Source organism: Atractosteus spatula, chromosome 19 (assembly GCF_055471065.1).
Source record: "Atractosteus spatula isolate fAtrSpa1 chromosome 19, fAtrSpa1.hap1, whole genome shotgun sequence".
Taxonomy (NCBI): Eukaryota; Metazoa; Chordata; class Actinopteri; order Semionotiformes; family Lepisosteidae; genus Atractosteus; species Atractosteus spatula.
The window spans coordinates 2,299,275-2,318,930 of NC_142724.1; the positions used below are offsets into that span (position 1 = coordinate 2,299,275).

The 19,656-nt window shown below is 51.4% G+C and overlaps 1 protein-coding gene across 3 annotated transcripts; it reads right to left on the reverse strand.

Moving 5' to 3' along the window:
* Positions 1-863: 863 nt before the first annotated feature.
* pltp (phospholipid transfer protein) lies at positions 864-17,141 on the reverse strand. Of its 3 annotated transcripts, none has more exons than XM_088937809.1 (16): positions 16,560-17,141; positions 11,705-11,828; positions 11,225-11,324; positions 10,432-10,560; positions 9,434-9,589; positions 8,821-8,884; positions 8,030-8,093; positions 7,495-7,586; positions 6,931-7,107; positions 5,896-5,955; positions 5,206-5,370; positions 4,615-4,682; positions 3,862-3,904; positions 3,016-3,079; positions 2,417-2,493; positions 864-2,009 (listed from the first exon to the last, which is right to left on the reverse strand). In XM_088937809.1, exons 2-16 carry the CDS (start codon positions 11,811-11,813, stop codon positions 1,908-1,910), a joined length of 1,470 nt encoding a protein of 489 aa, XP_088793935.1. In that variant the 5' UTR covers positions 11,814-11,828; positions 16,560-17,141; the 3' UTR covers positions 864-1,907. The 3 variants fall into 3 exon arrangements, with proteins under 3 accessions (XP_088793935.1, XP_088793936.1, XP_088793933.1); XM_088937810.1 differs by lacking the exon at positions 16,560-17,141 and adding an exon at positions 16,357-16,461; XM_088937807.1 differs by lacking the exon at positions 16,560-17,141 and adding an exon at positions 13,140-13,430.
* Positions 17,142-19,656: the final 2,515 nt, after the last annotated feature.

Below are 19,656 nucleotides of genomic sequence, written 5' to 3' on the forward strand. Positions count from 1 at the left end.
TCCCTGAGCCACAACATTTCCTCTTCAGCAATCCCCATCGCTCCTGCTTGGAAAGCTGTGTTTTTCTGTAGGGGGGGACAGTGCCCCTGCACCTCTACTCCAATGGCTCCCTGAGGCTAGAGAAGCTGGGAGAAAAGTAGCAGTACCTCTGATGAAGGGAATATTTTGGGAATCCTACTCCATCCTCTACAGTTAGAAAATGATTAGACTGTTTAATGGACAACTGAGGTTGGAATAAAACTCGGAGCCCACCGTGCTATACATCTGTTTTCTAACCACTTCGGCCCAGGAGCCAGAGCCTATCTTGGCAAGCAGTGGACACAAGGCAGGATCCACCCTGGATGGTAAACGTGTCGTTCACAGGGCTCACGCAGACACAGACGCGCACGCGCGCACCAACCGGCATGTCTTTGGGCTGAGGGAAGAAACCGGAGCACCCTAGAGGAAACCCACACAAACACAGGGAGATCAGACAAACTCCACACAGACAGCACCCCAGGAACTGAACCCAGGGCCCCAGAGCTGTGAGGCAGCAATGCTGACCACCCCTCTTCCAGCACTTTGATTCTCTGCTGCTTTGGATACATTTTCTGACTTTTCCTGTCTCTGCTGCACTGTAACAACTATGGGCAGACCGGAGACCATACTGTGTATATTCTTATTTATTTCCCAACACTATATTGACTATATATATTGGCAATATGACCGGTTCATTACATGGGTGTTATTTTGCAGAATGATTTCCTGCACTTTTATAATCATGAGGGATGAAATTTTTTTTCTATTTTGAAAAACGTAATAAAATGTTAACGACCAAAAAAGAGTCAAGTACCGTGTACAGTATCAAAAAAGAAGGTGAATACGTTAATTGCTTAATTAGCAGAATATGTTTTAATGATCAGGTATTGTCTCTTAACAGCATTTGACAATCTTTTCCCGTTTCGTATATTGGATAACAGGGTTCTGTCCTAGATATAACCACAGAGCCCTTTCTACGTCTGTTCCTCAAAAAAAAATCAGTGATGTGCAGTTTTTTTTATTCTAACATCAAATTAATGACTTTGTAGCAAACCTTCATTTTAGCAGTTCACCAAAAGGAAAGCTGAATGTCACCCTCGTTTTTCTGGGCTTTGAAAAAATAATCTGTATAAAGTCATAAGGAGTAAGAACTGGCAGTTTTAAAAGAGAGAGACCGATTATGCAACTTGTGTACTAGACGGAATAGTTTAGATATTACGAAATACAAGGGCCTTGATTACAAAATAGCACACATGGGCCTGAAAGGATTGAACTCGGGTGGCAGGATGTCGGTTCATCTTGTTAAGATCCAAGCTCTCCCTTTACTTCATTCCTAGTTCTCGGAGTGTGGTTTCTCCCAGTCTCCCAGTCAGGATCTCGTCGTGTGAGGCTGTGGACACGTCAGCGGCCCGTGACGGGGAGCGGATCCCTGGAATGTGTGGGGAGGACTAGGAGGCGACGGTTTCCTCGGAGAGTGTACAGCCGGGAGCTGGGCTGGCTCTCCCGGGGCATGTGGAATGTTTCAGTGCAGGAAGCAGGAAGTGGAAGTGGCGGCCCTGTCGCTGAAGGAGACGAGCTGTGACCCCGGAGCTGGCTCGCAAGCACCACCGGAGAGCGCGCCCGCTCGAACCCGCCGGGCTCCGGCACTCGGCGGCCTCACTGCCGCGCGCTTCCAGGAAGCACGGCCGCTGGTAGCAACAAGCACTCGTTTCGTTCTTGTTTTTACAGTATTTCCTCTGAAAACTATGGACGTCGGTTCCGTGAGCCTGAAAAATGAAAACGCAGAGTTGAAAGCGTGACGCGGCGGCGGTGGATGCAGAGAGGCGTGCGGGGCGCGGGCTGGGCCGGGGGGCTGTCGCCGGCTGCGGGGGGCTGCGAGGCGCCCCAGCTCAGTCGAGGGTGCTGTTGGTCTGCAGGGGGGAGCGGTTCTTCTCTATCACCTCCCTCAGGCCCTTGCTGAAGTGCAGGTTGGCTCCGATGGTTATGAAGCCCTGGGCAGGGGAGAGAGAGAGAGAGGGCATGAATAAGGACAGGAAGTGGGGAAAAAAGAGGATCCAGCCCAAAGGAATTCGGAGCACCTGAGGGCACACTGCCGGCCCCAGAGGAGAAAATAAGCAGGAAAAATACTTAACCAATCCAGAACAGCATCAGTATGAGCTGATGATCTCAGACTGTAAAACCAAGTGGGATTAAAGTGCTCTGTGATTTCTCTTGTGCACGTCTCATTGCAGAGTGTCCCCCCTTATTTTCACGCTCCCTGCCAGAGCTGATCTATTGTAATTGACTGGTTGTCCTGAGGCCTCTGTTCACATTCGTTAAGATGCAGTTCCACTTCTGCCGGTACAATATTCTACAGCATTGACCGCCATGCACTCCGCACCCTAAAGGGGGCGCTCACCGTGTGGTATTGGACCACTTCCTCTGTGAAGTCCATCCCCTCAGGCAGGGGGATCTGAACCCCCTTCTTGGTGCGATCTGGAAGCAGAGAGACGCAGGAAGAGGTTCACACACGGATACAGCCCTTCCAAGACACGCAACTGCACGCACAGATGCAAATACACAAAGCCAGGGGTACACACTCACGCACACATGCCCACACACACACAGCCAGGGGTACACAATCACGCACAGATGCACACACACACACAGCCGGGGTACACACTCACGCACACATGCCCACACACACACAGCCAGGGGTACACACTCACGCACAGATGCACACACACACAGCCAGGGGTACACAATCACGCACCCATGCCCAGACACACACAGCCAGGAGCACACCCTACACAGCAGGACAGGACATCCTTCAAGACAGAGATAGGATGTACAATTTACAACTGGAGAAAAATAAACGTGCATAAAATATATCATTTAAAAAAAAGCTCCACTTATTCGTTCCAGCTTTCAAACATCACCATGGTCGTGGGCAAGTTTGTGGGAGGCCTCCCGCGCACAGAGTGGTCAATGGTGAGTCTCCCCCCAGCCTGCACTCACCATTAATGATGGGCACGACCACCAGCTGCAGGAGGGTCTTCAGGGGTCCCTGCAGGGGAATGAGCTGGGGGAACAGGACAGAGGGCTGAAACGTGTTCCGCGCCGCAGAGAGCCCCCCCACCATCCCAGAACCTCCAGGACTGTCTCAACTCCTACAGCTAGGAGGAGAGCCCCACATCCCAGACAGACTCCTGTCCTGGTCTCCCGGCACAGGGGTCTACGAAGAGCCGAGGGACACGGAGCCAGGAGAAAGTGGAGGTGCAGGGGTCAGGGGTCAACCTTGGTCACTGTCAGCGGGGGGAGAGAACCCTCAAACCTCATTCCGGGGAGGAGAGCTGTGGGATGAGGTGTTCTTTCTGGAGGGGAGTGATGCCTTCCTCCGTGTTTATTTTACCAAAGGGAATACAGTCACTTACAAAGCGGACCGCTTCGAAGTGCCGCCTCACTTCGGGAGCCAGGGTTTCACCGCATACGAACGCACCGCTCTTGTAAAAGCCAACCGGTGCTTACCCTGGTAAGAGCAGGCTGACATGCAGTAAAACACAGTGAAACTGCTAAAGCGCAGAGAGGTAATGGTAGATCCTTTCGGAAATGGCAAAAACAGAGTGAACTTTACTGTGGTCAACTTTCATAAGGGTTTCTTGCTCTATCTAAGGGTATCTACCCTCCATCTGTGACCTTAGAACAAGGTCTCCCCTTCATCTACTAGAACAAAACCCTACAAATCTAGAATGAACCCAATATCATGCTGCAGCTAGATTATTGGAACTACAGAATTGTGCAGTACTGATGTATGCACAGGGGTTCTGGACAATACAGAAACAGGATACTGTGCATCAGACTTACCGCTAATGATTCCAGAGCAGACTGGTTAGAGTAGATCCTGAAGCTGCAAACAAATAACAACAAAAGCAATTAAATTGCAGTAAAGCAATGGAAGCATTTTAAAATAAAGTAAAGGGTATGGTTTCAACACCGTCACAAGTCTCCCATCGTGGACAAATACAGAACGTTTCCCCGACACTCTCCTACTCCTCACGGTGTAAATATCAGACTCCCGTAGGAGCACCTGCATCTCGGCCGGTTTGCGTTGTGTGGCGCAGATCGTCTCTATGCCGTGTTGACGTGCCCGCTGTCACGGCCGCGCAGAGTCCGACACGAGCCTCTCGCACAGGCAGACTCACGAGTACCTCGGTGACACATGACCAGACACCAGCCTCCGCCAATTCTGACACACGTATCGGTTAGTTATCCGATCGGCCACCTCGGCACCAGACTATTTAAGGCTTCGTTCCCATCATCACGGGGCTCAGAGTGTTGGTTTGCCAGTGGGGCTCTTTTTCCTCGCTGTCACGCGCTTTCGATTTCCTGATCCTTTGGCTTCCCGATCCGCATCTGTCACGACCTCGACTAAGGATACAAGCTTTGGCTAAGTACAGTACAGCCATACAACCGGCTTTTTGCTAAGCCAGAGTTTTCGGCTTTTGACCAAGTTCCGCATAGGGTCCTGCATTTAACGTGGCTACGGCGATGTAACACCCGCCCTGTGCGCACTAGGAGTGTCCCGGGCCTGCACTGCGTCAGGCAGGGGGAGCGTACCGTCTCAGGTCCATGTGGATGGCCAGCTTCTTGCCCTTCATGGACACTTTGGCATTCATCTTGTTCTCCTGCGGACAGGGAGGAGACCGTTACAGTGCAATCTCTGGAGTAAAGACGCTACCGTACAGATGGGGTGAAATGCACTGGGCTGTGAATAGAATGGGGGTAGAAATGAAAGATATGGGGGCAGACTGAAGTACAGGCAAGAAAGTGGACATAAAAATAATTAAGCTATTAACTGAATAATGCTGATATTTGCTTGCTATGAGTAAAGCTATTTGGAAGAGGCAAGGGGGGGGGGCTATTTGCCAGAGTATGTTGTGTATTTATGGTCAGTTTGTACTTGACTATCAGGCATAGAATCTATAGATTGGCTGTGACCTCCCTACTGTGCTCTCTGATTGGCTGTGACCTCCCTACCTTGTGCTCCCTGATTGGCTGTGACCTCCCTACCTTGTGCTCCCTGATTGGCTGTGACCTCCCTACCTTGTGCTCTCTGATTGGCTGTGACCTCCCTACCCTTTGTGCTCTCTGATTGGCTAAACATCGGTCCGTTCATTCAATGAATCAGTATCTTGATTGTAGCCTCACCATGGTCATGCTGCTGAGCTGGACCGGCGGCTGGCCCGGGGGCAGTGCCATCACACTGACCACCGCCGTGACGGACACTGTGGCCCCGGAGGGTTTGATCAGGCAACGTGGCGCCGCGGTCACCTCCAGCTCCAGAGAGATGGGGGCGTCCATCAGCGCTGGGTTCTGGAGCAGAGAGAGCAGGACATCAACTCCACTCTCGCAAGCAGCAGGTGTGCACATCCCCCATTCAATAGCTTACACTCTCCGCAGGAAGGCTTGTACTAGGTCTTATAGCTCCTTTCAAGGAAAGCAACCTTCACAAAGCACGGTACATTGAAAACCATTCAACTACAAAAGACCTCATGTCACCAAAACGTTAAAACCTGACGCTTGCAATAGAAAAACACATCAACAACGGTTGTGAAAATTTCCACTTTAAAGGGCCCCAAAAATTAACCTTACAAGCCCACAACTGCAACTACAGGCTAACATGCACTACTATTATACCTAGTACTATACCTTAATTGTAACCCTAACTGAATCTACTCTGCAAAACCCAGTATTTAGGAAACAAGACTCTTCCGGTTATTCCAGGTCACCTCCCCGACAGGTATCAGCGTTGGGAAGGAGCCGGTGTCTGCAGTATCACATGTCCAATGTCTCGGAAGAGATTCATTCTTCTGGTGTCAGGTAGCACCAGACACTTACCAGCATCATGATCGTGCCAAAGTAAGTTGTCCTGAGAAGCATCTCTACATCTTTCGGCATCTGAAAAGCAACAGCATTAAAGGTTTTAATTCTCAATCTAATGCCGGAGCTGCCCGACTGAGGTCAAGAAAACACTGCTGGGAGTTGAACGTGTTCTGTCTGTGGCATCAGGAATCTGCACAGGGCTTCCTTCGTATTTTCCCTATTTATTATGGGCCACTGGCCAAAGGCCAAGCATAGATAAACATCTTGATCTGGCTGTTGAGGTGTGAGCTTTTGCTGAAAAGGCAGCATTCTCGTGGGACTGCTGCCGTTACATTTGGACCTTTTTAATCCTCCCCCCTTAAACGTGCAGGGTGCATCCTTAGCAAAGCCTTCGAGTCGGCACAAATACACAGATGGACACAGGCAGATTTTGCTGTTATTTGAAAAGTGCTTAGGAGCAACTCCAGTGGTCCAACGTGCCCCTTGACCTTTCACCCATCAGCCTGCAACAGTAGAAACGCCTCCCATTGTCTGTCATGTCATGATGTCATGAGAGAACACACTGTGGCACTGCGGCCAGCCAACACACACCTGTGCTCCTGCTCTCGCAGAACCCCAGTGGCTTCACCCTGCACTGGGCTCTGCCACTCAGGAGCCAGTTTCCTGTCTTATATATCTCATATCCACCCTGTTTGGAATCTCTGACAGCTGCTTTATGTCCGGGTTGGCAGAAACGGCCTCTGCACCCACGCACTGGGGGAATGAGGAATAGCAGACGAGCCCCCCCGTGCCCCACCCTTTCGTCTTTCTGCAGAGCGAGAGCCACATGGAGGAGCCTGCCTCTCGCTGACGCGGCCACAAGGCTGCCGGGGCACCTGGGAAACGGAAGGGGCCTGCGTTTCGCCCAGAGGGAAGAAGGGAGCACTGGCTGACGGTTCCCATCCCTGACCCGCCGACCCGTGCCGTAACCATTCACCGCCAGGCTGGTACCCGTGACGTGGCCAGGCTGCTCCCATCGGAAACCGTGGTGATGCTTCAAGCCATGCCTACCCGGTCGCGAGCTATCTGCATCCTGAACACACCGGCCTGGAAGTAGGCGTACATGCCGCTGTCAAAGAAGTACTCGGACAGGGCCAGGTACACCATGCGGTCAAACTCCCGGATCACCGGCATCACAGCGTAGTTCACGATGGTGTCGCTCTCGTTGTGCCGATCGAAGAACATTCCCTGCAGGGCCACAGACACAGGGGACGGAGAGGTGGAGACGGGAAAGATTGTGAACTGATATTTCTTAGAAAAACATAAGATCGGCTTTTTAAAAAGAAAAATCCATTAAAGGAAACTTGCTTGCATGGGTGTGATTTTTTTAAAAAAAACAAAATACAATTTTTAACTATGCGGATTGTCTTGCAATAAAGTCAAGTGACTGAAAAATATAGCTCAGAATTGAAACAAATTTTAATTTATTTTCATTCTGCCCGTTTGTGAGCTGTTCAGGCAGGAAGAGGTGGATACACTGATTAAGTGCCAAATTCGGACGAGTAAATAATGATCACACACATTACATCTGTTTGGTGCTGAGTGATGTGACCGGGGGGGTTATGTCGCAGTTACCCTGAAATCCATATCAAGGCTGGCAGAGGTCACCTCAGGGTCACTCAGTAGAGAGTAGTCAATGCCTACGTAGTTGTCGACAGGTGTGCGCACTGCAGAGACAGCACAACAGCACAGCAATAAGAGCTGGAGCAGGCTACAGCAGGGTGCAATCACTACACAGCAAAAGATGACTTATGGCAAATCGTTTCTGTTCCTGGGACAGTCAGAGCACAACTCCCTGTCTTGTTCATGTTCTGATGCTACAAATCTCCCCCTAAGAAGAAGTAGGTCAAGGATGATGTACAGTATCTAAACTGTACCTCTGGAATTAGGGCCACATGTGATTTTTGTATTGTTTTAATGCAATGTATCTGTACATTTAATACATTTAAAATGCATTACATCTAAGTGATAAACTGAACTTATCGTATTTGTCTACATAACAGAAACAGGCATGTCACTGTGTCATGTCACTGTGAATAATCGCAGGGTGTGAGTCACTGTGGGTGCAGCAGGGAAAGCAGGGTGCCGAGGGGTGTCTGCAAAGCCTCACCCGGAACCGTGTCCAGTAGAGAGTTCATCAGGACCAGCCCAGCGTGGTTCAGGACAGGGCAGATCTGGGACACACAGACAGAGAGACCATGTCTTTTCACTTAGACTTACTCCTGGTTTTCATGCTCTGTCTATTTCTTAAAAGTATTTGTGTGTGTCGGTCAATATTTCTCAAAACACACGATTGGCAACCTATTGAATGTCACCAGGTGTGAGCCTGGTCAGTACCTGGACGGGAGACCTCCTGGGAAAGCTGAGGTTGCTGCTAGAAGAGATGTTAGAGGGACCAGTAGGGAGCCCTCACTCATCTCGATGATCATTAAATATTCCAAGGCGTTTCTCAAAAAGAGTAGGGGTGTTACCCCGGTGTCCTGACCCAATTTCCCCCAGGCCTTTACCAGTCATGGCCTCCTAATAATCCCCATCTATGAACTGGCTTCATCACTCTGCTCTCCTCCCCACTGAGAGCTGGTGTGTGTGAGAGGATTGGCACATCATCCAGGTACGGCTACATATGGGTGGAAACAGTGGGATTCCCCATTACCTGTAAAGTGCTTTGAGTGGAGTGACCAAAGACGTGCTAATAAGTGTAAGGAATTATTGATAAAGGATTTTAAAAACTCAAGTTGAAGTTAATCGAAAGCTAATATTGATTAGAGCTAGGTGAAGCTGGACAGAACTGCTTGAAGAACACAAAGCAGTGAAGGTAACTAGTGCTTTCATGAGTCACACTGCCTCATGTCTGCTGAGGGCTCTGGACCCTGGACAGGCACCTGCGGGGGTCGGCCTCACCTGCTGGTTCAACAGGAACCGCATGCCGGTGGTCAGGAAGGTCGCCAGGAAGTCGTACACCCTCCTGCACAGAAAACACGACGGGGTCAGCACGGCCAGCGCGCGGGAACGCGGGAATACCCAATTCACACTTGGGAATCATCGCAGAGCTGTCATGCTTCGTCAAGGGGAAGCATGACTCCTGCGTTAGCCATGCACAGTCATTTAATAGAAGACACTGGCTGCCAGTTCAAACAGCTAAATCCTGGAGCACAGCACAACACACACACGCTTCTGTATAGGGTACACACTCAAGCCCGGCTTCATCCACAGTCCCTGTCCAACCCCAGCCACAACCACTTATTTCATCCCGAACAGAAGTGGATATCACTGCTGCCTCCCGTTCTGTGGACACCAGTAGGCTCTGGAAAGCCGCTGTCAAGTAATGGGTTTAGGATAAGCAATTACTGGGTGGGTCGGTGCCAGGACTTAGTCTGGGCCTCAGCTGAGAAAATAAACTATTACTTAAATGATGTGACAGACGTTCAAGGGGAGACAGACGTCTCGCAGACTCAGAGAGAGAGGAGGCTTAACGCTTGCTCTTGGATTGCAGGGCGGGATTAAAAATAGCTACCCCAGGGTGCCGGAGAACTTGGCGCGCATTTTGGAGACGGCCGCGTCACAGGAGATGTTGGAGATCTTGAGACGGCCCACGACGTCGCGGGACAGCTGTAGGGCCGTGTGGATGTTCACGCCCTCCGCCGAGGCGTTGATGGAGCCCACGTCATTGCTGAAGGGGTGAGAGAGAGAGAGAGACGACGCAGGCCGGTCAGGACACACCCCAGCTCGGACTCGGGACCAGCTCCCACAAACCCCCAGCTGATCAGCTGTGAATCTTCTTGATGCAGGAAGCTGTAAAGACTAGTAGATCGGGAGTGCATCGTCAGCTTGTGAGATCTAATGGGCCCAGAGGCCTTGGATTCTCCTATTTATTGTTTTTTTTTTTTTATTGGTTTGAAAAGCTTCTTAAGGAGAACAAATGATTTTCATGATGAGGTCAGGACATCGCAGCCAACCTGTAGATCTTTTTATAGCCGGCAGCTATATCACTCTGGCAGCCCTCTGAAGCTCAGCAGGTGTGACCCTGGCCAGGACCTGGAGGGGGGACCTCTAAGGTTGCTGCTGGAAGAGGAGTTAGTGGGACCAGTAGGGAGGGCTCACAAAACAAGGTGCTGTCCTTCAGATGAGATGTAAAACCAAGGTCCTGACTGTCTGTGGTCATTACAAATCCCAGGGGGGTTCTCAAAAAGAGTAGGGGTGTTACCCCAGCTTCCGGGCAAAAAAATTCCCATTGGCCTTTACCCATCACGGCCTCCTAATAATCCCCATCTCTGGACTGGCATCATCACACTCCTCCCCACTGGCAGCTGCCAATATGGCTGCATATTGGTGGTGGCAGTGGGATTCCCCATTACCCGTAAAGCAGAACCCTACCTGTAAACAGTGGAGTGTCCAGAAAAGTGGTGTATATTTATGAGGATACCGTTATTATCTTTACAACACCATAGACTCTGAGCCCTATAAAATCTTCCTCTGCGCACAGGGGCAGGTGTCGGCGGAGCAGGAACTCACAAGAACCAGTAGAGGATGCGCCTCTGGAAGTTGAGGGTGATGGAGGAGTTGTGCACCTCGAAGAGCAGCCCGAGGTCCGGCTGGAAGCGCAGGTCTGCGTGGGTCAGGTTGAGCTCTGTGATCTTCACACTTTCGTGGCGAGGGGGACAGCGAAAGGAGGGGTTCAGGGGAAAAAGCAGGGGCCACGCTGAGGCTAAAGAGACACAGTACTGGAAGCACTAACGCCAGAGGCAGTGCTGCAAGAGCAGAGCTCAAAGACCCCCTGCTGCAGGCTCAGGCACGAGACTGGCCAGGTAACATCACTGAATCTTGTTTTTGTTTAACATGATTGATCATTCTGGCGAACTGAGCCTCTCTGCTTCCTCTCTGATGCCTCTTATTTGCTAAACAGCCGTTGCTCTGTCCTCTCTACAACAGACAGACATACCAGGTCCGTGATTTGTAGGACAGCTATATAACCAGAAGTGGTTGTTGAGGACTAATTCAGGACTGGACACACTATTTCAGGGGGTGTCCATTCCTGGGCCCCGGATGGCCAGGGCACGTGAGGGTTTTCATTCCAATTCTAATTATAAAAAGTGCAATAGCTGTTAGAACAGTCTACACTGGCTGGCTACTGACTTCGCTGGGACAGTTTAACAGCTTCTCCCAGCTCTTCAGGTGCTGCTGGCTGCTGTAACCATCCCTGGAAAACCCACAGGCACGCCAGCCCCCCAGGACCGGGCCCGGAGCCCCAGGGGCTGGTCACGAGACCACGAGGGGACAGAGGCGCACGGGTGTCGGTCGGACTCACTCGTTGATGGAGTACTGGAAGCGGCCCTCCTTGCCCTGCAGGTCAGGGATGGTGATGTTCTCCAGCTCCTCCTCCACGAACTTCAGGGTTTCCTGCCTCACTGCAGGGCACAGGGGGACAGGGGACACATGGGAAACACAGGGAAAAATAAGAAAAAGGACCCACAGGGAGGGACCAGGTGCGAGTGGGGACAGAGGACAAGGGTTCACAGGCAGGGACAGAGTTGGAGTGGGAGTGGAGACAGGAGACAGGGGACAGAAGGACACAGGGAGGGATATAGTGGGGGTTGGGAGTGGGAACAGGGGACAGGGGCCACAAAGGGACAAAGGTAAAGAGATATTATATTTTATAAGGAAACAAAGTGAATTTTGTTAGGTGTCACTAGAATTTCACAAAACTCAGCTTTCAATGAACAATGACTTTAAAAACGTCTCACAGGCGTTTATTACCATCGCTGTAACTACGATTAATCGGTCTTACACATCTCGAGGCCCTTGGACGTGACCCGGATCTTGCAGCCGGGGGGCTCGTTGGTCGCCATGGAGACGAGGGGGAGCAGAAGAAAGATGGCGGCTGTGCAGGTGGCCATGGCGTCTCAGGGAGCCTTCAGCAGACGGACAGAAAGACAAGCACACACAGCCGGGTCAGGTTCATCGGACAGGGGCTCGGCAGGCGGGCACACAGCCGGGCCAGGACCCCGCCGGGGGACAGAACGTCCTCACAGCGCTGTTCTTTCTCTGCGGCCCATCAGACCAGGTCGGTCCAGCCCGGGCCTGCAGCGGGGTTCAAACCCGGCCCGGACATCCCCCTCGCCAGCGGCTCTCTGGGCCGCCCCGCAGGCGCAGGCACCGCAGGGAGTCACGCATGGCAAGACCACCCACACACTCACGGAGTCGGGGGCTCTCACGGCAGCCCGGTACAGTAATCACGCCGCAGGAGGCGCTGACGGCGAGCTCTGTGTACAAGCTCCGGCCCGGGCGCGGCGACCTCAGGTCCTCACAGCGGAGGGCTGTGCCTGAGAGTAGAGCGGAGCTTTCGAGCAGCCTACTTACTTTCTGCAACAAACACAAAATCCTCTGGACGGCTTTATTATTCGCTTTTTACCCCAACCACTTCACCCCCCCCCCACACCCCCACCCCTCCTCAATACGTCTACTGGAATTCAGTTTTCAATCGCCTGGAAACAAAACAGACCAAAAACTAAATGCTCTGTTGTTTTTGGAGATTAGACATGTCCTGGGTTTCATTTGACAAAATGCTGGTAATGCACAGGAATATATCGTTCACCCCCCCCCAGACATTTAACTGTTGATCTGCCCCCCCTCTCAACAGCGCCCACTCTTCAGGAGAGTCTGATTTGGAGTCTGCTCTGTGAGAGGGCGCTGCAGGTCAAGCTGTCCAGGCCTGACACTTCCAAAAGGCTGTTGAAGAGCCTCGTTGCCCCCTGTGCCTCTGCGCAGGCGTGGGCGCTGGCTCCTGCAGCTTACCCATCACACACGTGCACGGGCAGGCGTGACAGAGGACCCCGCTGGTCACAGCTCGCAGGGCTGTGCAGCTTCACGCCCACGCTGGTCAAGACACGGTAAAACTCCCGTTTCTGATCCGTCCTGGCATTTTCATGTGGGTCGTTTCAGACCCCACGCTGTTTCCCCCACAGGCAGTCCACTGTGCGGACAAGGGGGCATGGCCCCCTCTTCTCCTCCAGCCTACGGCCAGCTCGTCCCCTGCACCCGCACGGAGCTCTCTCCGTCTAACTCAAGGACAGCCAGAGAGAGAGAGAGAGAGAGAGACCAGCCCAACACACTCCCTTCATAACTCCCAGAGCAACGCCGATGTGATACTGCAGCATCCGGGGGGCTGCAGGGCTTTTGCCTTTCGCCGATGCGGCGTGGAAACGGAGCGTCCCAGAACGCACCTTTCCCGTCCGTCGTGGGCAGAATCCCGCGGTCAGCCTGTCTCCTGTCCGGCGGCAGGCGTCTGGCAGTGGGAGCCCGCGGCAGCAGCAGGTCCCAGCTCTCACTGTGCAGCTCTCTTTGTCTGAGGCAGCGGGGGGGGGGAGAGCCGGCGATCGCGGAAGAAACGAGGCAGCGCTGAGCGGACAGCAGATGGGGAACGCTCACCAACCCAGATGGTCTCTCCTGAGCGAGTGACCCAGCTCCCCCCCCCCACACACACACTCTCTCTGCTTGCAGAGCCCCCATGGACAAAGGAAGAAACGGACACCGTGTGAATGTGAATGGCTAAGAAACTCACAACAACCCCCCCCCCCCCACTCCGCCTCCCTCTCAAATCACACTTCTGCCATCCTGCTAGTTTCTCAGAGTTGCCCCCCATCCTCCCCCCCTCCTTAACTTAACATGTGCTGCTCCAGTAAACAGCCGTGGAGGGGTGGGGGAGGGGGGCTTGTCCGCTGAGTAAACAAGGGATTGCTTCATCAACACTGTGAGCAGGTCCAGGCCTCGGGTCCTGAGCGATTCAGCTCACTAGTCAAGCATCTGTTGGTGGTTTTTTCTCCACAAAAAGGAAGCAAGATGCTTGTGCCTGAAAGGTGTTTGAATTTGACAGATAATTCTTTCAACTTTGTTGGCTGTTTCCAGTTTGCTTTAAAAACAAACAACAGAAAACATCTTGTCTGACATTTGCACAGGGGTCAGGTCATTGTCATGAGAACCAGCAACCTCGTGTCCCGCCAGGCTTCTCGGCACTGTGAGGTGCTGATGGAGGAGGACAGTTTTGGAACGACTCATTTCTGGGAATCTGCGAGTGTTTCAGGAACCAGAGGAGATGAGTAACACTGGTTACCCTGCTGCTCTGTAGCTGCCCTTGCACATACAGCTCTCAGCACACACACAGCATGCTTGGTTCAGACGCCGAGCTATCCTATAAACACGCTTGGGTCACGCGGGCTGGTTCTGTGACACAGACACGTACACACACACACAAACAGTACAGACACTGCATAACAAAAACATCTGTCAGTCACGGAAGCAGATCCTCTATTTTTTGACAGCATGGTTAAATTATACATTTTGCTGGGTTTTATAGGGAATGTTTCATTTCCATATGAAGATTGCCTGGAGAGGAAACCTATCATTAAGAACTGAATCTGTGACATGAGCAGAATTTTTCAAACATTTTATCTGGACCATAATCTGCCGGCACAGTTAAGTTAAAAATATTGTTCCTTAACCACTAACTGAAGTTATTACAAGAACTCTGATGTGTGAACATGGGGGATAGCGGGCCCCTGAGGCGGGGTCTCGAAGGGGCGAGGGGTGTTGTGCAAAGATGAAGGATGAAAGTGGACACAGCGCGTGCACACACACACAGTATCACACACACGCAGCATCAGTCACATAGCGTCTCACACACACACACACACACACACACACACACACACAGCATCAGTCACATAGTGTCACACACACACAGCATCACACACACAACGCCACACACACAGCATCACGTACACACCGTCACACACACACACAGCGTCACATACAGTACACAATTGCTTGCACACACAGCATCACGCAACCAGAACATCACACACACACAGCAGCACGCACGCACAACCTCATACACTCATTGTGCGCCGAGGAAGACGAGCAAGGCTCAGCCTGGCCTGGACCCTGGCCTGGACCGTGTCCATCTGATCCGGGGTCCGGAGACACACCTCACCCCAGGACACGGACCTGCCATGGGCTTCCTGCCTACACCACTCCTACCACCACTCCTGAAGTTTCCTGTACCGTCCTCATTTAAGTACATCTGGTAATGTAAGATAAGATAAAATCACTTTATTGGCCATATCCAATTTCTTGCATTAGGAATTTGTCTTTTCATACCCCAGCTCGCTCTCCATGAGACACACAGACAGGGAGCGAAGTTTGGGGTCAGAGCACAGGGTCAGCCATTTATACGGCACCCCTGGAGCAGCTGGGGTGAAGGGCCTTGCGCAGGGGCCCAACAGAGTAGGATTCCTCTGCCGGCTGCGGGATTTGAACCAGCAACCTTCCAGCCACAGGCACAGATCCACCACACAGCCATAAATGTATATTATGCATTTATGAAATCATCTAGCGAATATTTTAATTTCCTACCCATTTCTTTAAAAATACACCAGAAGTCACGAGTTTTACGTAAAGCATATTGCATCTTAGAGTTCATTCCACATCCTTCGTTTCCTGTGAATTCCACTTACTCCCCGCTGGATGCAGGCACAGATTTATCCAGTTAAAAACACACAGGTTCATGTTCTCATTTATCCCTGTGGCCATAACCTTGCTCAACAGATGAATCTCTTGTTCACGTACATGTGTATTGTTTGTTTGTGTGTCTCCTTGTCTGCTTCTGTACAGTACGTTGCCCCTTGGACTCCCGGAGATCATGAAGACACTCTCGCTCAGACATGTATCTGTCCCTCAGGAATCTGACGGACAGATACAGATGAAGCTGCACATGATTAACACACTTTGTTCTTTGAGCTAATGATTTCTTTTCTTTCCCCTGAGACTGGTGAGAAGCGCCTGACCTCTGTACTCCGGATTTAAATGATCCTTTTTTAATTAAAAAGGACAGTAAAAGCCTCACTCAGTATTAGGCTAGAGTTACGCAAGATGATATTCGGTCTTAAATACCAAAGCAGATTCTGAATATTGAGCAGCGAGTTGGAACATAGAAACCTCATTTCAGTTCTTTCTCGAAGGATTCCTGCAATCCTGAGTTTTCTTTTTAATTGCTAATTAATTTGGCTGAAACTGTTGCACAAAGCCACTGACACTTAGACCCATTTACTGTTGTGAGTTAGGCGTCCTACCAGCACAATTGAGGCCCCTTAACTCGATCAGATAGGTAACTGAAGACAGACCAGTGGTGTCTACCCTTGGATCTGAACCCACAAAGTTCTACTGGCAAATCCAGAACCCTCACCACTGCTTTTTTGCTATCATTTCTCTCTCCACTGAAGAGAACAGAGCCAACCCGTCTCGAACAGCACAGCATTCCTGCCCGCCTGACAGATCCCGCCAGGTTTTGACCCTCATTCAGGCTCCTCAGAGCCATGACAACGCAGCCTTCGACTAAAGAAGAGCTGACTCAGAGCAGCTCGTGCTCCGTCCAGACTCACTCACCTCTGCCAGTGCCATTGTGAAGGTGTACCACAGCAAGCACTGTCCCGCTGGCAGCTCCAAGGCTGCAGTGGATTCTGAAGGCTGTCAGCTCTGCGCACAATTGTTTTTGCATCTCAGATGTTCAGATGTTCTTATGAAATGTTCTTATGAAAATATTTTCCCTTTCACCCGACAGGGTTACACAACAGATTCAAAATACTTACAGCGTACTATTGGCAGGGAAGTCTTGCTCAGCGCTGGTAAAAACTTTTCCTTCAGCTGCAGGAGTTGATTTACTGTTGAGTCTCGTTAACCGCCTGGTGCTCAGATTGGCCTCAACCCAGATGACTGAGAACGATGAGGTGGTAGCAGCAGAGTTTAATCCCTCTCTCTCTCTCCTTTGCTCTGCCTCTCTCTCCCTGCTCTCTGGAGGACCTGTGTTTATATAGGCTGGGTGGTGAGGGGACGCGAGGGGTGTGGGTCTGGGCTGATCGAGTCGCCTGAGCTTGTGTGGTCACCATAATGATGGTAATTCATTTTCTGAACATCAAGTCCTGGCAGAGCTCCAGAGCTCTTCTCCCTCTCCCTGTCTCTCTCGTTCTCTCTCACAGGCCCCAGTTTTTCACACGTCAAGTGTGCAGACGTCAGATTGAGAGAAGGTAGCTTTGTGACACTGGGGTTGCTCTGTGTTGTCTGAGTTTACGATCTGCGCGTCCGCTTCAGTCCTATTCAGACCAGCAGCGCTGTCTTCAAGATCATTCGTTTATAGTAATAAATACCCTATACAACCAGAGGAAATCAGGAATCTGAAAGGAGTAAAAAGACAAGAATTAATACAAGCTACACCAGGAAAGCTTATGCAGAGCATGGTTTAACTCTTTATTGTAGTTTGAGCTCTTGTCTGGTATTTTTTATATTTACCTTGTGCAGCAGCATTAGCACATCATAGCTTGGTCTACCCTGGTCTCAGATACTGAGCATGGCCAGGCCTGGTCAGTGCTGGGATGGGAGACCTCAAAGTGAGACCACAGTGCTGTAGTATGTGTGCTGGTGGATCAGTAGGTGGTGCTCTTCCCTCTGGACCAGAATTTCCAACCCAGTGCTGACTGTAGGACCATTGGATGAGACATTTAACCAAGGTCCTGACCTCTTGGTCATTAAAGATCCCATGGCACCTTTTGAAAGAGCACAGCTGATAACCCCAGTACTCTGGATAAGGCCAATCTGAGCTTGTACAGTCTGGCCTCCCCCAATTCCACCTTAATTAGGAGGTTGGGGGTCAGTGGGTGTCCTTCTATACGTAACGCAATTTCGGTTCCCTGGGGATGAAAAGCTGTGTATAAATGTAAGGATTAAAGTATTATGATTCCAGCTTGTATTAAATCTATTACTGCTTAAAACAGATGTCCCACTCGTCTTTTCTTCGAGCCCTCCAGGTATAATACCGTATATAGGATCAATAATTCCTATTTAAAGTCAAATGGAATGTCATTTCTCCAGGCCAGTTACAACACGGAGGGGCCTGGTTTTCCCTGTGGGTGAACTAGCCCATATAATCCTTTAATAATGGAGTGGTATGTTAACCACAGGGAAAACTAGGTACTCAATTATTTTGACTTCACTGTGCCGGCACATGTTCTGAGGCGCGTGTCTGGTGCTGACTGAGCTGCCGGCCGGGCTGGAGGCCGGCTGTCCTCACGCTGCCGGCGGGGAGAGTGAGAATCCTCCAGGACGCACACCGCACCCGCCTGGCACGGGCGCACGCCCCTGGGAGGGGGGGGGGAGTCGCCGCAGGGATGAGGCAGGCCGCCTGTAGATTGATGAGTAATGTCCCAGAATAGCAGCAGAGCGGGGAGAGATGAAGGGGAGAGCGGCGAAGCCACAGGCTGCTCCCGCCCAGAGCGGCTCCTTTGGGATCTGTCCTGTGGCTGGAGAGAGCTCCCTCCCTGATGCTGCAGGGAACTCGCCCTCATTCCCAGTTTAGGTAGAGCTTGGCATTCCAGAGGCTGGGGCTCTGGGGCAGGGAGGAGGGTGGGTGGATAACGGTGGGCCTTTCCTCCCCTACAGGTGTCCTGGAAAAGCCAAAGCCCTTTGATCCGGAGCTGCGTTCACCGAAGGGCAGAAACAAGAGCAGGCAGGAGGCGGGAGCCTGGCCGCTCCACGGCTTCTCGCCGTCGTCCCCCTGTGGAGCTGCGTGTGCTCGGGCAGGACATCGGGATGAGCGATCTTCGGCCTGCCAGGTGGAGGCGCACTGCAGCAGCGGAGACTCCCGCTGGCGCCGCTCCTGCGCGGCTGTGTCCTGATGAGAGGGTCGCGATGATCTGAAGAGATGAGTGCACTGAGGGGGGACGCCAGCTCCACAGCTAGGTGAAAAGACAGGATTTAACCACGTACCGTTCGTTACTCACAGGGGCCACATTCATGGCTTAGCCGGGGAGATATCCGTGCGATCAATCGCCGCTCCTTGGTTTGCGGAAATGCTGACTTGCCTGCCTGCTGTTGCACGGCGCCTCTCAAAAGGTCAGCTTTCAATCCGGTTTTGCGGCGTTTTTCTCGGAATGTCCTGCAGTAAATAATTTGGGGTGGAGCCCCACGCAGCGGCAGGACACACAACCTTTAAACAACAACCCCGGCCCTCGGGGACAGCCCCCCACCTCACAGCCAGACACCTACAATTAGAGACGCCCGGGACTCCCAGTCTCCCCGCAATTACCTTCTCTGTAGACGAAGCAGGTGGGATGAAAGTTAAGAACCAAAATAGAAAAGGCAAACACCTGCAAAAAAAAAGTGTTGTCTGTGTTTAAGATTGGTCATCTTGACAATTAGAGGTGGTAAGAGCATGCACGTTCACAAACCTAAGTTGCTATATTTAGCAGATGCACAGCAGGACTCGCTAGGAAACGTCCGTACTGGTGCCTCAGCAGTGACAGAGGGGCAGGACTGAATGACAGGGCATGTGCTACAGAAAGAACACGGTGCCTGTTTACCAGCGCACACCCGAATCAAAGGGGGAGGAAATAGACACAAGATCCATATCAATGAAGCAGGATCACATCATGATCTGTTATTGAACCACAATTCTCATTTACAATGCTGACCTGGCCAAGAGGTGCCACCGCAGTACTGCACATAAGATACAGAAGTGAAAGAAAGGATGATAGCAAATTGACCAAAAAGGACAGAACATAACTGGGCAGGGCAGTGTTAACGAGCACTGATCTCAGGGCGAAAGGATTTCTGTCACATCTCGGGGCTTTTGTGCTATTTTTTTTAGACTTGCTGAAAAGCTTGCAGCTGTGAATGTGGACATTGTCAAGGGCA

Excerpts from the sequence above, each read along its gene's own strand:
- pltp (XM_088937809.1), bottom strand. The coding sequence starts at position 11,813 with ATGGCCACCTGCACAGCCGCCATCTTTCTTCTGCTCCCCCTCGTCTCC. Across the intron at positions 10,561-11,224 it reads TTCCAGTACTCCATCAACGA|TGTGAAGATCACAGAGCTCA; the intron begins GTGAGTCCGACC and ends TCGCCACGAAAG. Across the intron at positions 5,371-5,895 it reads TTGGCACGATCATGATGCTG|AACCCAGCGCTGATGGACGC; the intron begins GTAAGTGTCTGG and ends TCTCTGCTCCAG.